The 19,383-nt window shown below is 36.9% G+C and overlaps 1 protein-coding gene across 2 annotated transcripts in view; it reads left to right on the top strand.

Annotated features, from left to right (window-relative positions):
* LOC128025354 (pro-neuregulin-3, membrane-bound isoform-like) overlaps window positions 1-4,653 on the top strand; it is a 144,570-nt gene extending 139,917 nt beyond the window's left edge. For both annotated transcript variants that reach the window (XM_052611626.1, XM_052611625.1), the window contains exons 8-9: window positions 319-507; window positions 3,579-4,653. In XM_052611626.1, coding sequence (XP_052467586.1) covers window positions 319-507; window positions 3,579-4,248 — 859 coding nt within the window. In that variant the 3' untranslated portion in view covers window positions 4,249-4,653. The remainder of the gene's footprint in view (window positions 1-318; window positions 508-3,578) is intronic.
* Window positions 4,654-19,383: the final 14,730 nt, after the last annotated feature.

Below are 19,383 nucleotides of genomic sequence, written 5' to 3'. Positions count from 1 at the left end.
TGAAAGCAACGGAGGAAGAAATTTAATCAGCTTTCAATATGGCACCATATGTTAATGTCAAAAATGAACCACTTAAAATAATTATATTAATTGTAATTGGTAGCAGCCATGATAATTAGCATTTCCGAATATGTTTTCCATAAAAGTAATTTATAAGCACTGATTTATATAAAGAATCTAACAACAGGGCCTGAATTATTTATTTTGAACTCTATCATTGGAGCCGTGTGCTATCCTAAAGGTGTCTCATATAAAATATTTGAAACAACCTGCACATTTTTGTCTCCTAACTCCAGAAGCTTTAATCTGTTTCTACAGAAGCTGTTCCTTCTCCTCAAGCCCTGCCCTAAAAAACAAGGTAACCGGTTATCGAGCTGTCTCAAAGTGGACTCCGCCCATCTCTAGAGCAGGCCATCATCTCAGTGGAGGGTCTCGAGATTCTCTTCATTCCTATAAACATCTCCAGGAAGTGGAGGTGAATGAGGTGATGCCACAATCTTTGAGAAGGTAAGCAATAAAATGCAACGATTGCAATGATTTATCTTTATTTCCCCAAGATCTAAATATATATATCATTTTTTAGGTATCAGGTTTTTTTTTATTTATTTATTTTTATAAGGATGATATTTAACTATATTTTTGAAGATATAACAAAATTATTTGATATGCCATTTTACTATATACAATATGTGTTTAGAATTTCCATAAACATTTTTCCTCATTAAAGACAATGTTATCTATACACTGCACCTACTTTGCATATTAATCTGCTGTTGGGACAGCATGTTGAAAAAAGAAGTGTAATAGTGGGAGTATTTATTGGCCAGATTTTGGTATAAAAAATATCTAATATTTCATAAGAATATTGACATATAATTTATTTTCCTATTCATTTGTCGTGTGTCCCAAAATGCATAATAAACATGCTTTTAGTCCTGGTGTCCTCTACAGTGGACATGTAAGAAATCAACATCCTGTTCAATAAAAGTCATATTTTTGTTTGAAACCCCGTAACATTTTCCTGAGATGTTGATTTGAGAGAAACAGTTTGAAAATTAATCAGATTTAAATTATAATTACAAAATATTTTCATATTTCCATAACCATGTACTATTACTATTATTCACAACTATATATATATAGTCAAAATGTATATAAAATAAAACTTTATTTATAATATACATACAGTAAAATACATAAATATGTTTTCCATCACTATAATTTGAGTCATTATTTGAAATGTGATGGAAATGACACTTGGATGGATCAGAAAAATGAAATGATTAGGTGAAAATGACAATTCTTTTGGGATGCACGTTCTCTACAAAAATTTGGGTTAAGGTTTTTAATTTTTAAAGGAAATGAATTATATTCAGCAAGGAAATTTATAAAAAGTGACAGCAAATAGATTTATAATGTTACCATGTTTCCATGAATATAATAAGTAGCACAAACAAATCATCATATCAGAATGTTTTTTAAAGGATCATTTGACAATGAAATATGCCACATGAAGTTGCTAAAATTTTACTTACCATTAGGGGAATAAAATAATATTTAAAAACATACTAAAATAAAAAATAATTGTTTTAAATTGTAATACTATCTCACAATATTACTGTTTTACTGTACTTTTAATTAAAGAAATGCAGTCTTGGTGGGCATAAGAGCCTTCTTTCTAAAGCATTACAAAATCTTATACCAAACCCAAAGTTTTGGAACACAATTTGACATTGTTAGTAGACAAATTAAGTCAGGTCCATAGAGCCAAAGGTGCACATGATTGTAGAAAAACCTTTAAATGTTAAAGTTAAAGACCATAACTGCTGAACTTTTCTGTATAGAACTGGTCTAGAACCAGATCCAGAGTTGAATGAGATTTCCAAGGAACATACAATATTGATTCAGAGAGTGAAACTGGGTTTCATTGACAGGGCACATGGCAGGAATAGTGTATTTCAGTTAAGTAGGGTGTATGTGAACAAGTAGCCCTTACTCTTGAATTTCCAAGCAATGTTCTCATTACCATGCCAACTTGATCCAGCTTCACAGTGACTTGTAAACTGTGCTTTCTGCCAAACTCTCTCTGTTTGACCTATTTCCATAATTTACATTCTTAAACAGTGCAGCTTTGAGCTTGGAGACTCATTTAAGGGCTGTGATCGAGCACATATATATTAACACAGTTACAAAAGGGGGGGGGTTTCTGTTTTTCCAGTGTGTCAGCAGAAGGGCTCTCTGTGCTTTCGTAAAGTCTGCTGGGTTCATTTTTGACTTTTGCTTAATTTAAGCTCATGTCTGAAAGCACAAACAATGGGTTACACTCTTTAGGGTTACACACTATTTAGTTATTACTGTCCATGATTAATTAAATATTGATAAGCCTCTGTGAACCTTTCTCAGGCCGGTTTAGGCCCGGCCCAAAGAGAGACAGATTGGGGCTGAGCTGACCTATTTCTAGACTTAACAGCTTTAAAACACCAACACCATCCCTGAACCTCTCTCTTGTTGCCATGGAGACACCCTCCAGTCTAATGGAGAAAAAAAGAAGTGAAGATGGGGGGAAGAGAGAGAGAGAGAGATGGGCAGGCAGAGCTCGCTTATCCCCCTCACTATGACAGCAGGACCCTCACAGAATGTTGTCAGTTTTATAAATAAAAATAAAAAACACTGCATAGACACATATTTACATGTCAGAGATGAAATATGGATTGAAACTGTGTGTTCCATTGGTGCGGTTATATTTAGATATTGTTTTGATTTGCTGCGATCTGCCAGATAAACCTGCAGCTAGAATACACTTTTAACACCCATGTATTGTGTTATATTATTTAAGCCCTGTTATTTAACAGTCTTTGATACCAGACAACAACTCAGTGGGAAGATGAGCTGGGGTTTCTGGGAAGTGACAAAACCTAGCATTTTCGTGTGAAGCTTTTATATTCACTTTTTACCAGGAGCAAGAATGATTTGGTGCCTTTGCAAAGCTTAATTTAAATGTCATCATGTCGAGGTTTAGAAAAGAGGGCGATAACTGAGCCAGTTTGAACCTCAACTCTGAGAAACCCACAACATTTCCTATGATTTTACATCTGACAAACCCTAGATAACCCAAGATCTGAGTGTAACATCACGGCGGTCTCCAAGCAAAATACTACAAGATATTTGGTTTGTCACCACAAGGTGTGCTGGATTCGATAAGCAGTCCCATCCTGCAGATCAAAACCACAGCTAAATGAAGTAGAGTGGCCTTCATAAACTCATAGGCCTGGGTGAAGGATACACAAGCTTTGATGGGAATGGCTCCAATCTTTGACAAAGCCATCAGAAGCAAAGTCCAAGCTGTGGCCGGATTATACATAATTACACTGAGATTCAAAAGATACAAAATTCCCACCACCTCAAAATTATTTTTTCACTGCTGTGATTGTTTATTTGTTTTTGGGGTTTTTTTTGTTATAGAATTGTTTTCACAACATCCTCAGTGACCAAGTGATTTATTTCATGTGTAACAGACTAAATTAATGTAATGGATAATGAGATGTAAGCACTAATTCCCTCGGTTTCTCATTCTCTAGGTGCCAGTCTCACTCGGACAGAAATCAACAAAGCTGTTGCAATTTGAATATGCAAATTATGTTCTCCGCCCATTCCAAAGGAAAGATGGGCTACACCGATGTTCCGTGCACTCGTCTCGACCAGGGAACAAACTTTCCTCCCCCTTCTTTCCGAGCCCACTCCGTACCCATTATCCCCTCCGTTCAGGGACCTGATTTTGGGGAAGGGGGTGGGAACAAGCTGCATAATGGGGGTAGAGGATCTTCTAGCTACAACCTAATCAATCCTGAGACTGAGGCGAAGCCAGTGGCAAATTCCAGTGGATCACTTGCCAGCTCCTCTGTGGCGGTGCAGAATCCACAGAGCCTCACCTGCTCCGAGTCTGCACTGATGTCAAGGGGCCAAATCAAACACAAAAGCCTTGTTACCTACACAACAGCCTTGGGATCAGGTACAAGCTCCAGGAGAGCAAAGACTGTCATTTCTATGACTGTACTTGGATCGGGGGTGAAAACCATGCAGTACGCCGCCAGCATGCAGTCTAAAACTACCGGAGGACAGGAGGGACTGTCTGCTTTTGGGGAAGGACAGGATTATGTTTTACAAACCCCATTTGTGGGGGATGAAAAAGACAGCTTATTTCCTGATGGGGTTAGAGGTGTGACCTGCCTCACATATCCCGCAAGCTGATTGGATAAATGCAAAGATTGATTTGGAAAACTCCATGTTGGTGTGGATGGGGCAGGAACATCCCCGCTTCTGTAAAACACTTACTTTTGGAACTATTTTACTGCATTGTGAAGTACAACTACTGAACCGAATTTAAAACACTGACTTACTGACGACACAATGTGAATAGATGCGAGAGAATGAAGACTTTGGTGGGATGTTGATCTAAAGAGGTACTACAGAGGATTTATATGCCACTATTTAACAAAAGCTTCAATTTAGAAACCAAATAGTGTGTCATCTCAATGTTGTTTCTCTACTGTAAAGAAGAAAAAATATAATAGATGTCAAAACTATATGTATGTCATATATTCCTTGTATATGACATGCGAAGTGACGAAAAAATAAAGATGCAAAACATGCTAATGCAGAAGTTTTTTCTTTTCAATAACTGCTGTTCTATAATCCCAGCCCAGCTCTGTCTTTTTGTCTGTTTTGCTTGAGGTCTTGAGAAGAAAACGGCAGTTTCTGAATAAAATCTGAATGTCACCCTGTCATTTGATCAGAGAGTATCTGGCCGTTCCCGTGCGATCGATGTTGTGCATCTCACACCTTCTGTTTTTAGCAGAGAGCTCACTGAGCACCGCAGCCAGGTATCTGCAAACATCGCCTGAAACGATCCAAGGAACGTGCTGAATGGAGAGAAACCGGCAGAGTCACCATCTGTCTCCATGGCAACAGAGACAAGACCATCAACGGATTTAATCATTTACTTGTTTATGTCCAGTGAAAGTAGCTCTTGCTAATTGAGCCCAGACTCATTATTTTGGATCAGCTATTTTGAAACCGCAAAAGGGGAGGAAAAAAAGTTTCCTCAACTAGCTCGTTTTTTTTTTTCAGGTGAGGGTGGAATTAATCACCAGAAAGATTAAAGTACAGTGTCACTGATGTCCCTCATCGTGTTTACCTCAAACGAGTGACTCGCACCCAGAAAGCTTTATGAGTTATCATGCTAATTTTCTAAGCACGAGTCTCAGCGGGAGGTGACATTAATCCATATGAGAAAAAAAACAACAACAACCGCTGGCAGCTTGCTCCAACAATTTCTTCCAACTGAGCTCCACAGAAGCAACATTTGGCAATTCTTTTAATTAATTTGCAGATAAACATATTTGTTTTGCTCTCACGCACTGTGTCTCTATGCAGATCTTGTGTGAGCCATTGGCTCTGAAAATCATAATGGGTGATCCTTTCATTTTGTAAAAACATTACACGTTCATCCAACAGTTTAATATTCAATCTCAAGTCAATCTTTGCTCCGATGGGAGAGAGGCATGAAAACACTGATGTAATGTACAATGAGCTGGAATCCTGTGTGGATGTCTTGGTGGGGTGGTGGTGGTGTTGGTGGGGGGTTTGGTAGAACACTGCATCCCAGTGCTATTGCATCTGATTGAGAAGCAGGCCCATTTCTCCTCTATGCTGATATATTAATAAAGGCAGTATGTTTCTTTGAAGCAGGCTGCTAACAATAGAGAGAGTACAACCACACAGCACAATGGGTAGACCAACAGATTCTGGTGGGAAATGAATGCAAAGCTGAACACAAAGCGCAGAGAATGTAGACGCAATGAGGGCAGTGGAAAGATGTGAAATATGTCTGTCACCTGGAAGGAGCTGCAATAACTTCAAAATTACTTTTTTCCACAGCAATGCACCTTTGGTTTGTCTAGTTACAATTTTTTTTTTTTTTTTTGCCTAAAGCATTCACACTGTCTAGATGGTTCGCACTGGCACAGAATACAATTTGTTGGTAAAATGTGTAATTTTGTAAGGAAACTGCTAAGGAAAACACTTTCACAATTCAACTCACAGCCTAAACCGAAACTGAAGATTTCTGATGGATGATTAGCTTTTTCATTATTCAACAGATAAAAGATAATGAGTAATGCATGCATTCAGTGATATGGTAGATAAAAAGATCCCTTACTCTAAATAGCTTCGGTTTTGAAAGGATGTGAAGAACTTCTCATGTTTAATAATAAAAAAAAAAAAAAAATTATATTACAAATGGGTTGCTTAAACAATATCACACATGCAAATCAGTGCAATCTATGTGAAATGGAAGTCATTTGCACATATCCTGTAAAGAAATCCTAAAAAGGTCTAAATTTTTGTCTTGAAAAATGCCTTAATAAATTGTCCATTTCATTGATTTGATTATTGCTGCCCATGTTAAACCAGACATCATTTTATATTAAATGTAGGTGCATTCAGTAGTTCTTTGGCTAGCATTACCATCAATTTTCTTCAGTAAAAGTTATATAAATTATACTGATACTAGTGAGTTTTAGAGAGCGGTCTTCATTTTTTATTTTGTTTAAAGTGCCCCTATTATGCCATTTCGAATATAGCCTTAAAATCAGTGTGTAATGTAGTTGTAGTATGTGAATGTAAACAATCCTGCAAAGTTGTAAAGCCGAAAGTGCACAATAAAGTTATTGTTTCCCAAAAGAAAGAATCAACTCTGAGCAGCCTAAATAATTTGTCAGTAATTCAAATCCCACTTCTGTGACCAATATATGTCACGGTGCATAACATCACGATGCTGTGCCGGTGAATTTGTTTTATTAACACTTCCGAAAAACAAGGCTGCAAAGAATCAGTGGTTAAAATATTGTTTTCCACTGTACCACAGCAGTAAAACCCCAATCTTTTTTTATGTCCCCGTCATTTTACTGACGACTGCTTCTCTAATCTCAGGGATTCAATGCAGGATTCATCAAACGCTTGCTCTTGAAAGATGGCTCAGTACTCAGTTTATTTCGACCAGCTGGCTCCACTGAATCACAACTTGTAAGTATGAGAAATAATAGATGTTCTATCAAGTGTTCATAATACAGAACATTGGCAATGGGCTTATAGTTTCTGACAAGCGCTGTACGGGGTAGACTAATCATAACAGACTGGGCCATGCTTTAACCTTGCATGCATGTAAACCTATTGTAGGAGACTCCCAAAACGATATTAGGAACCTTAAAAATGGCATAATATGGGCACTTTAAGTTGATTTACTTGAAATTAAATTAATAACTATAGGCATATTTAAAAATTAAAAACTAATAAATATGACAAACACAACAAAATTACTCAAACTAAAATCGAAACCGGCACAATACTGTAATTGAATGTTTTTTTTTTTATAGCAATCTGCTGTAAGCACAATCTTCATCTGATGTGAGTATACCATTCTGATAACTCTTCACAAAAACATCCCTTTGTTAATTTGCAAAACTTTTTAAATGAGCACAAAAGTATTAAATGCAACTTTAATTAAGCAGTTAAGTGAAACTATACATCCTTAACATTCAGCATTTCCTTGAGGTACTTTATCACAAAGGGCTCTTCATAAAGCAGATGAATGGCATATATGTGCACAATAGACTGACTCTGAATTCTTCCCAGGTGAGACAATGGTTTGTGATATGAAGTTGACAATGAGACTGATTACATAAAAAGGGAACTTATGATTCTCCATGATTAGCTGCATCCCAGTGGTGCATCATTAAAACATACATGACTACTTTAATATACTTGATCATAAATCTACTGCCGCTGTTTACAAGAAAGTGCAAATTTGTTGTTACTGTTCGAGGCTAGTGACAACCATGCATTGTAGTAGCAAATGATACAAAACACTTCCATGTCTACCTAAGTATAACATGAACAAAATATATAAAAGGTGTCCATAAAATACAGTGAAATTACTTCATATCATGGAGTTGATTAAAAATGGGTCCAGTGAGAATACTGAAAAAAGCACGTGATCGATAAAACATTAAAACATTCAAATTCATTTCATGGTATATGCAACCCATTAAATTGGATTTTCACAATGAAATTCACAGTGATTTCAATAAACCAGGGTCAGTGGTGTGAGTCATGTGACATAAAGATTAGGGGCCGTCAATATCATAAGATACAAATTATTTAAAAATGGTTTACAGTAAGTTTTTCCTCTGGCAATACAGAATGCAGAAACAGATGCAACTAATTTGTTACATGTGTTACTCTCCATTCCAAACAGATTTTTCAACTTTGTGCCACACCAAGCTCCAACTACATCCAGACAGTGACGGACGCTTCGCTGACCACCACCTGCATCACTTCAGATACTACAACTAATACTACAAACTAAAATACTACAAACTAATAAACATGACTACTGCCTACTACACATATACTAGTTTTGCATATGCACATTTATTTAAATCTTCCTGAAAGTTTAGATCCACCTGCTGAGTTTCTTTCTCGGCTTCTTTCTCGTTCACACTAAACAGCTTTCAATTTTAGCAGTTTTGCTCACTGGTGGGGCTTTAGGACACTATTTTCCATAAAGCTGGTTTTATTGTGAAAAGAATAATAATAAAATAAAATAAAATAAAAACTTACATAGCTTAGTAACCCCACATTTTCTATTTCTCATGCACATATCCAAATTTTCTAATGAAAGATAAGCATTATGGGTTCTGGCTTTGTGATTCTTCTCCCATCTGATATTGGTGTACTTTTTGAACTTGTGTATAGCAGAATTGATAAGAGCAATGAGATTATGCTTATGAGCTTAATTAGAAAGATGGTATCTAATTTCTCTTGCAAATACAATTACAGGAAATCATGAGCTGAGGAGAGAAGGGGCTCTATAAGTGAGTGCAGAGAGGCTATAACACGAGAAACGAGTCTCAGTGGGTGTTTCCAAGGAAATTAGACGCAGAAATACACAATTATTTCTAAATTAATAGATGTGATTATTTGCCAAGACTCAAGATGTGTGAATACTGGCCACAATTTGATTAATCTCAAATTGAAAATAAACAAAGATGGAGTACTTGCCGAAGCACTTCAAATGGAAATAATGTTAATATTTATGTTGGGGAAAGAATCCATGATTTGGCGAGTTATATTATGTATATTTCTACATCTTCACTCACAAATACAAATGACGCCTAAAAAAATTATAATTATATTTTAAAATCTATACAGATTTGTAGTATTAAATTATTGATTATTTAATTGTTAATACATTATTTATATAATAGCACAAAACTGACATTAAATGACTCTGTTTGTACATGCATTGCACAGTTTTGAATCTGGGGACTGAAACATAATATCAAATCAAAGCCTTGTCTGCCAGGGACCGTTCTGCTGCAGCTCGACATATAAAGTCATCTAAATATGGTTTCACAAGAACTTTAAATCAACCAGAGGCGTCACTACTTTGGCTGGCTAATCCACATGGACTTTGCATCTTTTAAACTGCCTCATTAAACTTTTATATGAAATGAATAATCATCACAATTACATTTATTTGATCTTGGGCTCCTTGCACATGCCATACCCTGAGGATTCCTAAAAACCAAACTAACCTTAGCTTTCTTGTTCACTGGTCCAGCCAATTTACCCATTTCAGCAGAAGAGAAAGCAGATCTTTGCAAGGAGGACAAGAAAAGAGAAAACAGCATGTTGAGCGAGCTCTGCATGATCTCTGGCAAATAAATACACTACTGTAAGCTATTTTTGGTGTTTGTGGATAAGATAAGAAGAGCGAACAGAAGGAAGTGATGGAGAACAAGTGTATCGGACACAGGCAGGAACAAGAGAAATAAAGAGACAAAGATATCGCTCGACATTATGATTCCTTTCATGTTGTATACAATCACTTCAAATCACAGAGGTTGAATTACATTTTTAAGATGCCATTATAGATAAACATTTACAGTGCTTTAAATATAGGTCTATGTTGATAAATCTAACTGCATTCTTTTATTTCTTCCATTTGATCCAGTATTCAGTAAATCTCATTAACGTGGAGAGGTACTCAAATTAGCCTAATTGAGTTTCAGATATCGCCTGCATGTATCTTCTGTTGTGTGTTTCTGTGTTGCTCTTCTATTCTCATGCTGCTAAACAAGCAAGCTAGCAAAAGACAATGAGAAAAACAACAATAATGACACATGGAAAAGGCTGGGGAAAAGAGAGACAAAGGTTGAGGAAAAAAGAATGAGAAAAAAAGAGACTGTAAGAAACAATGAAGGGAATTGGAAAGAAGAACACTTTGGTGTGAGTCAGCCATTTGGAAGATATCCCATTGTGGGGTCACAGGGTCACCACAGCTTAAACTAGATCTGTTGACCTCTTAGTCTCCAGACTGTGAAAGTGTTTGTTTAGGTTCCATGGCCTGGAGGTCAATGTTTTATTTGGACACGCTCTACCCTTCCCTTGAAAACAGTGTTTCTATCGCTGGAGATAATCCATCATTCCCTATTCACTGTTGGGAATACACAGTTATAGATTTACAGGTTAGAGCAGTGCTTTAAGGGTCATTCCTGTTACACAGTATACATTTTCATGTCTTCAACATATTTATCCAATATATTAGGCATTAACGGACATAGGGTGCATGCGAATATACATTGTGATTAGAATAATTATATATATACTAGAAAGAAAGTCACATAGGCTTATATGATAGCCAAGAGTGTAAAAAAACTCATATTGTAATTAAAATAGTAATAATATAAAGCCTCAATTATGAGAAATAATGTTGCTATTGTTAAAAATAATATTACAAAATAGAAGTGGTCACAATTTGACAGATCATAGCAAACGAATGTTAAGATAAAGTCACAATTAGGAGAAAGTAAACTGAAATGGCGTAATAGTCACAAGATATAAACTCGCAATTCTGAAAAACAAATTTGAAACTGCAACATAAAATCAAAATGTGCAATTTTGAAATAGTCACATTGAGAGATATAAACTTGCAATTATTAAAATCTAATCTGATATTGTAATATAAAACCACCATGACGAGAAATAAATGGTCAATTTTAAGATACAAAGACACACTGTGAAATATAAAGTCATGGGTTTAATTATCTGTGGGAAATAATGCACAATTATGAGAGAAATTGAATCATAACTGCAAAATAAATTGCAATTGCCTTACCATTTTTTTCATATGTTTGGAGTCACATAAAGTGGGTAATTGTATTTCATTTTGCAGTGAACTAATTTCAAGTCAACAGATTTACTGTACTGCATTTCAGGAATTACCATTAAATCACTCCCCACTCATTCACGGCCATCCGTACATGCAGGATGAATACACGTGGAATGTATTAAAAAGTCATCTAAAACAGTGTTGTGTATTAATGGTGGAGTAATTTTATCAGTCCTCGAGTGTGCATTATATGCAGCTACTTATTATAGGATGGAGAGCTAGTACTAAATCACCATTAGTAACCTCTGATACCAAAAAGAAGATTCCACCCCCACTAATGCTTCACAAATACTAGCAAGCTAGATAAATATCCACAAGGCTGTTTTTCCAACCAGCTCCATTCTAACAATGAAAAAACATGAACTAAGCAAGCTCTGATAAAGTCTTTTCAAAAGCAATAATTCAGTATTTCCCGAAGTTTAAAATGCCAGAGTGATAATTTTGTTTCAATAAAGAAAAATTCCCAGGTGTAACATGTTTGTTTACTGTTTGTTTTCCCTCCCAAACCTTTTTGAAATATGCTTAGAATCTAGTGTGTAGAGCGCAAGCTGTAGCCCGAGGTTTAATACAACAGTAATTTGTCATGAATGGAAGTTTGTGTGGCCCCAACAGTCTTTGGATCTTCTCTGCAGTCTAGACAGCACTCTAAGATGGCAGCCTGGACCCACGATGAGCGTACAAATTACTCTCAGTGTAGTCTGCGACTCTCATGCACTCACTCTGGCGATGATCCAGTTGTCTGGTACTGCCCTTTCCACTTCAATAAGAAGCCAGCTACGCTCTCTCTCATTCATGCACACACCAAGACACTTCCATCATTTATTCTAATGTCAACACAAAAACAAAACAATGCATCCTTGTTCAAGCCCACAGCCGTGCTGAGACAGAGAGAGGTTTAAACAAATCAGACATTAAATCTGCTTCAATTAGCAGTCTACCAGAGAATGAGTAAGGAAACGCTCACAGATCTCTTAGAAATTTTTAGGAAAACACTCTTAGGTGTAAAATGTGTTTTGTCACCTAAAACACAAAGGCATACACACAGGTGGAGAGGAAACTAGGGCTGTTGATCAAGAAAATGTGTTACATGACATGCTGAAAATAACTCAAATTAATCATAGAGATCAATATTTAATAAAAAATAAAAAAATAAATAAATTACACAATTTAATTGGTACAGGATTTAACGCTTTGAAAAAAAGGGCACTCTTAAGGACATGGTTCACTTGAAAAAAAACATCACGGATTCACCCATATGTTGTTCTAAACCCATCTGACTGTGTTTTCTTCTGTGAAACACAAAATAAGATTTTAATAATAAATATGCATCCATTGGTGAATTCAATACAATTGCAGTATAACATTGCAGTATAACACTTTAACAGAAAATAAAAAACTCAAAAGTGTCAGTAAAACTATATGCGGCTTGCTGATCATTTCAAATGTTTTGAACCATTTTGATGAAAAACAACTTGATTTTTACAATTATTCATTTAACATTCATTAAATATTTAAGCAACTTTACAGTAAAACTGTTGCAAATGCCACTGTTTTTCTCATGCTTCACTCTCCTGTCTAGGTGGCAGATGAGCTATTCCTAATTCTTCTGGCATTTGAATAATTTCATAATAATAATTGTATTAATTTGATAGGTAAAAATGTATAGCCTGAATGCACTGTAAGTCGCTTTGGATAAAAGTGTCTGCTAAATGCATAAATTAAATTAAAATAAATTATTTTTTATTTAATTTAATTAAATTTTTTTAAATTAAATGGCAGTTGGTAAACTATCATAACAGGAATCAAAGTTTGGGGTCGGTAAGATTATTTAAAATAGTAATGCTGTGAAATATTATTACAAATTAAAATGACAGTTTTCAAAGTTTATATATTTTCAAATGTAATTTATTCCTGTGTTGGCAAAGCTGCATTACCTCAGTCTTCGGTGACACAAGATCTTTCAGAAATTATCTTAATATGCTGATTTTGCATCAAGAAACATTTATTATTGACAGATGTTGAAAACAGTTGTGCTGCTGCTTAACAGATTACATACAGATCAAAGCTTTTCACTTAATTGCACTTAATTACCATTTTAAATTAATGGCCCTAACAAATATCTAAATACTTTTTCGAATAAAGGGAGCATAACAGTGTGCAGATCTTTTTTTATGCTATTTGATTTACCCTTTGATCTTGCACCTGGTCAAGACTTTTTTGGATTTGTGTATTTCCACTTTTTCTTTATGCCTAAAAAATATCAGAACAAAGGTGCAGCTCGGGATCAGACAAACAGACAACAATATTCATCTAGTCAACAGACATACATGTTTTATTAGTTTTTTTATGGGCCTTAGGACAGGACTGAAAATTAGCCCTATTAAAGCATGGATGCATGCAGATGAAGATGTGTGAAAAGCAGCCCAAACAGCATCAGCATTGCATTAAAATACATTCAGTCTACAAAACAAAACAACACAATATCAAAGCTTTGATCTTTGCTCACATATACTCTCTCTCTCTCTCTCTATAAGTCAAAGGTTTGGAAATTGAGAGCTTGTTTATGAGGGATGGAGGAAAGGAATGGTGTTTGAGTGACAGCAGTAAAAGGCTCCCTGGCCTGTCCACTCTGATGAAACCTGTTCGCCTATTCAGCAGTGTAGGTTGAAGTGTGTATCCGCTGAAAACATCCCAGGAGAGGTCAATGCAAGGGTTGTATTTGCACTGTCAGACATTAACAGACATACACACAGTCACAAACCCAGATAGTGTGTTTGTCACTCCATCTCAGTGTCAGTGTCACCACAGTTAAGAAGAGACTGGCAGAAGGACACAGGGTCATCCATAGGAGCCAGACCGCAGAAGCCCACCAAAAGGTAAGACCACAAATTAAAAAGCGGGTTAAGAAAACACTCTTGTGTGAATGACAGAAGAAGAGCAAGAGTTTGTCACATCTTAGAGCCTTTGTTCATAAACACTGTTTCATCTCAACTGATTCTTCTCAGTTTTTGCTTTTTCAGTCTGGGAGCTCCTGTATTCACCCAGTGAACACTGTCAGAGCTGGTCTGTGACAAATGAGTGAAAGGAACTGCAGACTTGACTGAGTAGGACTGGGAATTGAGAACTGCTCCATTTAAAATATTAACGCCAGAATCAAATTTGTTTCATGGTGTTCTAACAGTTCCTGAACATTGTTAAATAAATTTGTTAACAACTTAAAACATAGTTGTTTGAACGTTATAGGTCAACGAAAATAGTTAAACTATAGCAATTTGATTGATGCGTTATAACTATGAATGTTTTCAACTCAGCTGCATATCTAAAGAACGCTGGTAGTTCGTCATTGAATTCAATTCATACTCGGAAAGTTGAAGCCTGCATTGCATTATCCGCGCTAATCACATGCAACACAAACACATAACAGTGCTAGTGTCATCCGATTCCCAGATGAACGACTCTAGATGCCGTTTTTTTTCACTGAACTGAGTCACAAACTCATCAATCTTAAATGGCCCACTACAGAATAATTCCAAATTGTTTACTGAAAATCTGATTTACTAACTTGATGAACTGCTGATCATTACTATTAATTATACTTTATTAAAATACACATAAATTGTTTTTTTTTAACAATAACAATGTCATGAATACATTAGACTATTACCAGAGATTACATCATATTACCATATAAAACAATAATACTGTACAAAACAAGATTACTAATAGGCTATAGGCTCAGGATTGTGGTTAGTTTTTACATGTGTTTTGGTCATTATAATGTTTATTTATTATTATTATTTATTTAACGCAGAAATCATAATGGTAGATTATTGCCGCTATCACTTATGCCATAAAAATTGCACAGACAAAGACATATGTTTTTATATTTATTGTTGTTCACTGTGATAATTACATTGTACGTAATTAGTGCATCATGTAATTAGGTTTTGTCTTATATTTCTATCATATAATAAGCGATATCACAAGCAGTGAGCACTGTTTTTGTCCTGAATTGCACGAGTGCAAATTAGATTTTTGACAACAGTTCAGTAAGTTAATATTGTATTATATTTTATACACAATATTGTCTGCTTTTGCCAACGAAAATATTACCTATTTTTAAGTCCACGGCAGATCTGTTGAGCATCTCAGAGCAACACAGCGGTGTTTAGATTAGGAATCAATTTGCATTTTGAATGAATTCATTACGTATGGTAACCCTTGTTCCCTGAAGGAGGGAACGGAGTCGTCACATTGATGACCGTCGAAATTGGGATATCGTTTCAGTAGACCAGTCTACTTCGAGTTTAAACTAAATGAGCCAATGCACATTGGCATGCAATTATTGGATCCAGCTGCCGTGGATCACAGCGCAAGTATAGTAAGGCAGCGGGTGCAATGCATACCAGGTTTTCGCTGAGGAGCCGAGCAGGTGACCCGGCGGTTCAGCTGTGGTACAGCAACCGTGGCAACAGGACCATTCCGTCCTTTAGGGAACGAGGGTTACCATACGTAACCGAGACGTTCCCTTTCAATCGGTCACTATCGATGTCTCATCGATCCTACCAAAGTGCCATGGGTGCTGCCCCTTTCAGTGCCCTGTGTGAGCCGCCTGTGCCCCTATTAGGTGTAAGCCGGGGCTTGGAACAAGTAGGTCCACTCACCATTGTCAAACCACTACCTCACTAGGTGAGATTGGGTAACACTGGGAAAACGTACCCCTTACGCTTGGAACAGGGATGCTGCGGAAGCCCCATCCATCCCGAAGGAGTTTTCGGAAGCAAATACACATATAGCATCCGTTTGTGTAGTGTATACGGAGAAATTTGAGGTGATTAAAACCCTCTTGGAAAGGCAGAAGTCTGCCGGGGAAACACGGGCTCTAAGGCTATACCGTGTACAATACACATATGAGTACCGCTTAGGTCTCAATATGGAACCCAGCCTTCCATGGTTCTCAAGAAATTCATCATGAAGACCTGTCGCCAGACGTTCTGCTGCGTCCAGCTGCCTAGGGTGATGGAGGATCTCAACAGGGTCTACAGTAAGGAGCAGTTTAAGCAAGCCGACACTAACCGGGGCCTCTCAGTGCCCCTACCCATTTTGGTGTCTCAGTGCCACTACACCAAGGCTTTAGAACCTAGCAAATGTGTTAGGGGTCACCCAGCCCGCAGCTCTACAAATATCTGTCAGCGAAGCACCACGAGCCAGCGCCCAGGAGGATGCAACACTTCTAGTTGAGTGAGCTCGCAACCTGAACGGGCAGGGCACACCCTGTGCCTGATAAGTCAGGGCTATGGCATCCATAATCCAGTGGGCCAGACACAGTTGAGCAGAACGATACTAACGCTCGGCTCCGAAGCGAAAAGCTCATATGCATTGCACCTGCCACCTTATTATACTCACGCTGTGATCAGCGGCAGCTGGATGCAATAATTAAAAAATAGATTGGTCTATCGAAGTGATATCCCAATTTCGTCAGTCATCGACGTGACGTTGAGAGTGACCGACTGAAAGGGAACCAATAATACAAAGGCCCATTCATAAAGAGAGCCATTACTTTAGTCCTGATTGAATCAGCCATTTCTTTCAATGAAGCGAATGAATGAATGACTCAATGACTCATGCAGACATTTACCACCAACTGCTGGAAGTTTTAGCAAAGTAGTTGTCTCTCAACAGCTTTGTTTTAGTTTATTTCATAAAAAAAGAAAATAATATTGATTAAAGGATAGTTCACCCAAAAATGTTGTTGTCATTTACTCACCCTCATGTTGTTTCAAACCTTACCTACTTTACTTAGTCTGCTATTTTCTTTTGCAGAGTTCATTAAAGAAGGTATTTATTGATGTTTTGGTAGCCAGTAACTTTAATTGCATAAACAAAAAAAATAATGAGATGTTTCTTTCTAAAGCTACTATTTGTATGTCTGCTTGATGCTTTTCTCATTTGTGTGTATTTGGGATTAATATATATATATATATATATATATATATATATATATATATATATATATATATATATATATATATATATATATATATATATTTCATTACTAATGTACAAATTTCATATATTTCATATTTATATTTTCATATATTTCATATATTTGCAAAAATCCATAGACAAATAAACAAGCATATGTGATGTTGAACAGCTTTCTTCTCTAGATGGCTTCTCTTCCTCCATCTCATGGGTCACAATAAAAATCGGGCAAATCAATAAATAATAAATAAAATACAACTCACAATCATAAATGTGAAGGGGCACTATCACAACCTTCCCAGCAGTCACATAAAAATATTTATCAGTGTCACAGTTTTGACTGTTATCTGTTTCTTCGTCTTTGGTCTGGAGAAGACAGGATGTCCTGTTAAATTTGTGGTTACAACAGAGATGGTGCTGTCAATCAACTGAAAACTTTAATTGAATTAATGGCATCATATGGCGATTAGTAAATCTAATTAATTGCATAAATTAATGATTGCAGAGAAAATTGCTTAAATGAAGGCAATTCAAATACATTAGGCAATTAGTGTGACAAATCAGTTAAACAGACATTACAAAAAGATGATTTCAAAATAAATAAATATTGTTATTTAATATCAATGAACGTAATATTAATTTCACATAGATTGATTACATTGATTGTTTTTCACCTTTGTCCAAATATAGCTTGACAAGTCGTAAATAAAACTGCCTGTCTATATGCTGGTTTCACTGAGGCACAGCTGGCACTGATGACAGACTCTGACAGAGGCTTCCTCGAGAGAATGACCTGCAGGAGGCGAAAGGGGACGCGTCCTCTGAGGTACCGAAGAGAAAAGCAGCAGGGTTTTTCTCAGATGCTAAAAAACTGGCTCACACACTGTGAAAAGAAGGTTTCGTTTCAGACACTTACTTCCTCCATCATATTATGTAGAAATGAGGAATGTGTGACCTTTGCAGTGTAAATGAGTTCTGAATACGGAATTAGAGGCATCAAGCCAAGCACAGTATGACTGCTTCGTATGTGCATTGGATTACCTCTCGTGTCTTCTCTCTTTCTGTTTAGGTCAAATTGACATGACATGTCAGCCTGTCTGTGTCACCATTGTCTCTCATTTTCCTCCACTTTCATTTCCTGAGCCGTCTGAGGAAAATATGGGCTTGGGCCAGTTGGACCAATTCTGGCCGTAGTAATTATGTTTTGAGAGGGAGGCAAGGGCACTGACATACTACTGATGATGGGTTACACTACCCCACTGTGGTCGCACTGAAAAACAGTGGCCTTTAGTGGTCATTGCTGGATACAGCTACTCACAATCCCACAGTTGTTGTTGTTTTTGTTTTTTCCTTAGCAATGGAAGACAGCTGTCAATGCAGATCTCTATCTCCTCTGCTCCATCCTTCAATTTAAGAAGTAACAATTTTTTATGCTCAAGCCTGCATTAAAACTACTCCATGACAGTAAAGATCAAACAAGTTCAGCGTATGCTGCTGTGGCGCATTAAATAAACACCAAGTATCAATCTGAATACAAGATGCACAGCGATCAGATGGAGTGAATAATCATTATTTAATGGTCTCGCATGGAAACCGTCTCCTCCCAGTCCTCTACTGTATATAAGGGCCAATTTGGCTTGACAGGTCATCAGATGAAGATGAAGGGTACTCCTGTTTTATTAAGCAACACTGACATAAACATCCAACACACATCTTTGACTGCAGAAGAGATTTTAAAAGCCACCGCTTTCCACATAATGGATGTGAAGCCCCAGGCCCGTCGTCAAGGGGGGGCATCGGGGGGCAGTGCCCCCCCAAATGACTTTTTGTGCCCCCCTAAACGTAATGCACAGAACAATTAACCAAACTTGCATTACTGTGCATTCACACCGCCGGCGTCGAGAGCGTCAAAGTGGCCGGAAGTCATTCATTTTCAATGTAAACCGGCGTCGAGCAGCGGCGCAACTTGGCCTTTGAGAGCGTCGAGCAGAGTTTAAATCAAGGCAACTTTATGGTAATGAGCTATGACGCGGTTGGGCAGCAACCAATCGGAACGTAGAAGTCAACCGCTTGAGAGGATTCCAGAGGACGCAGCTCCGATCACA

The sequence above is a fragment of the Carassius gibelio genome, chromosome A12 (genome assembly GCF_023724105.1).
Source record: "Carassius gibelio isolate Cgi1373 ecotype wild population from Czech Republic chromosome A12, carGib1.2-hapl.c, whole genome shotgun sequence".
In the NCBI taxonomy this organism is placed as follows: domain Eukaryota; kingdom Metazoa; phylum Chordata; class Actinopteri; order Cypriniformes; family Cyprinidae; genus Carassius; species Carassius gibelio.
This window is presented reverse-complemented; position numbering and strand designations above follow the sequence as displayed.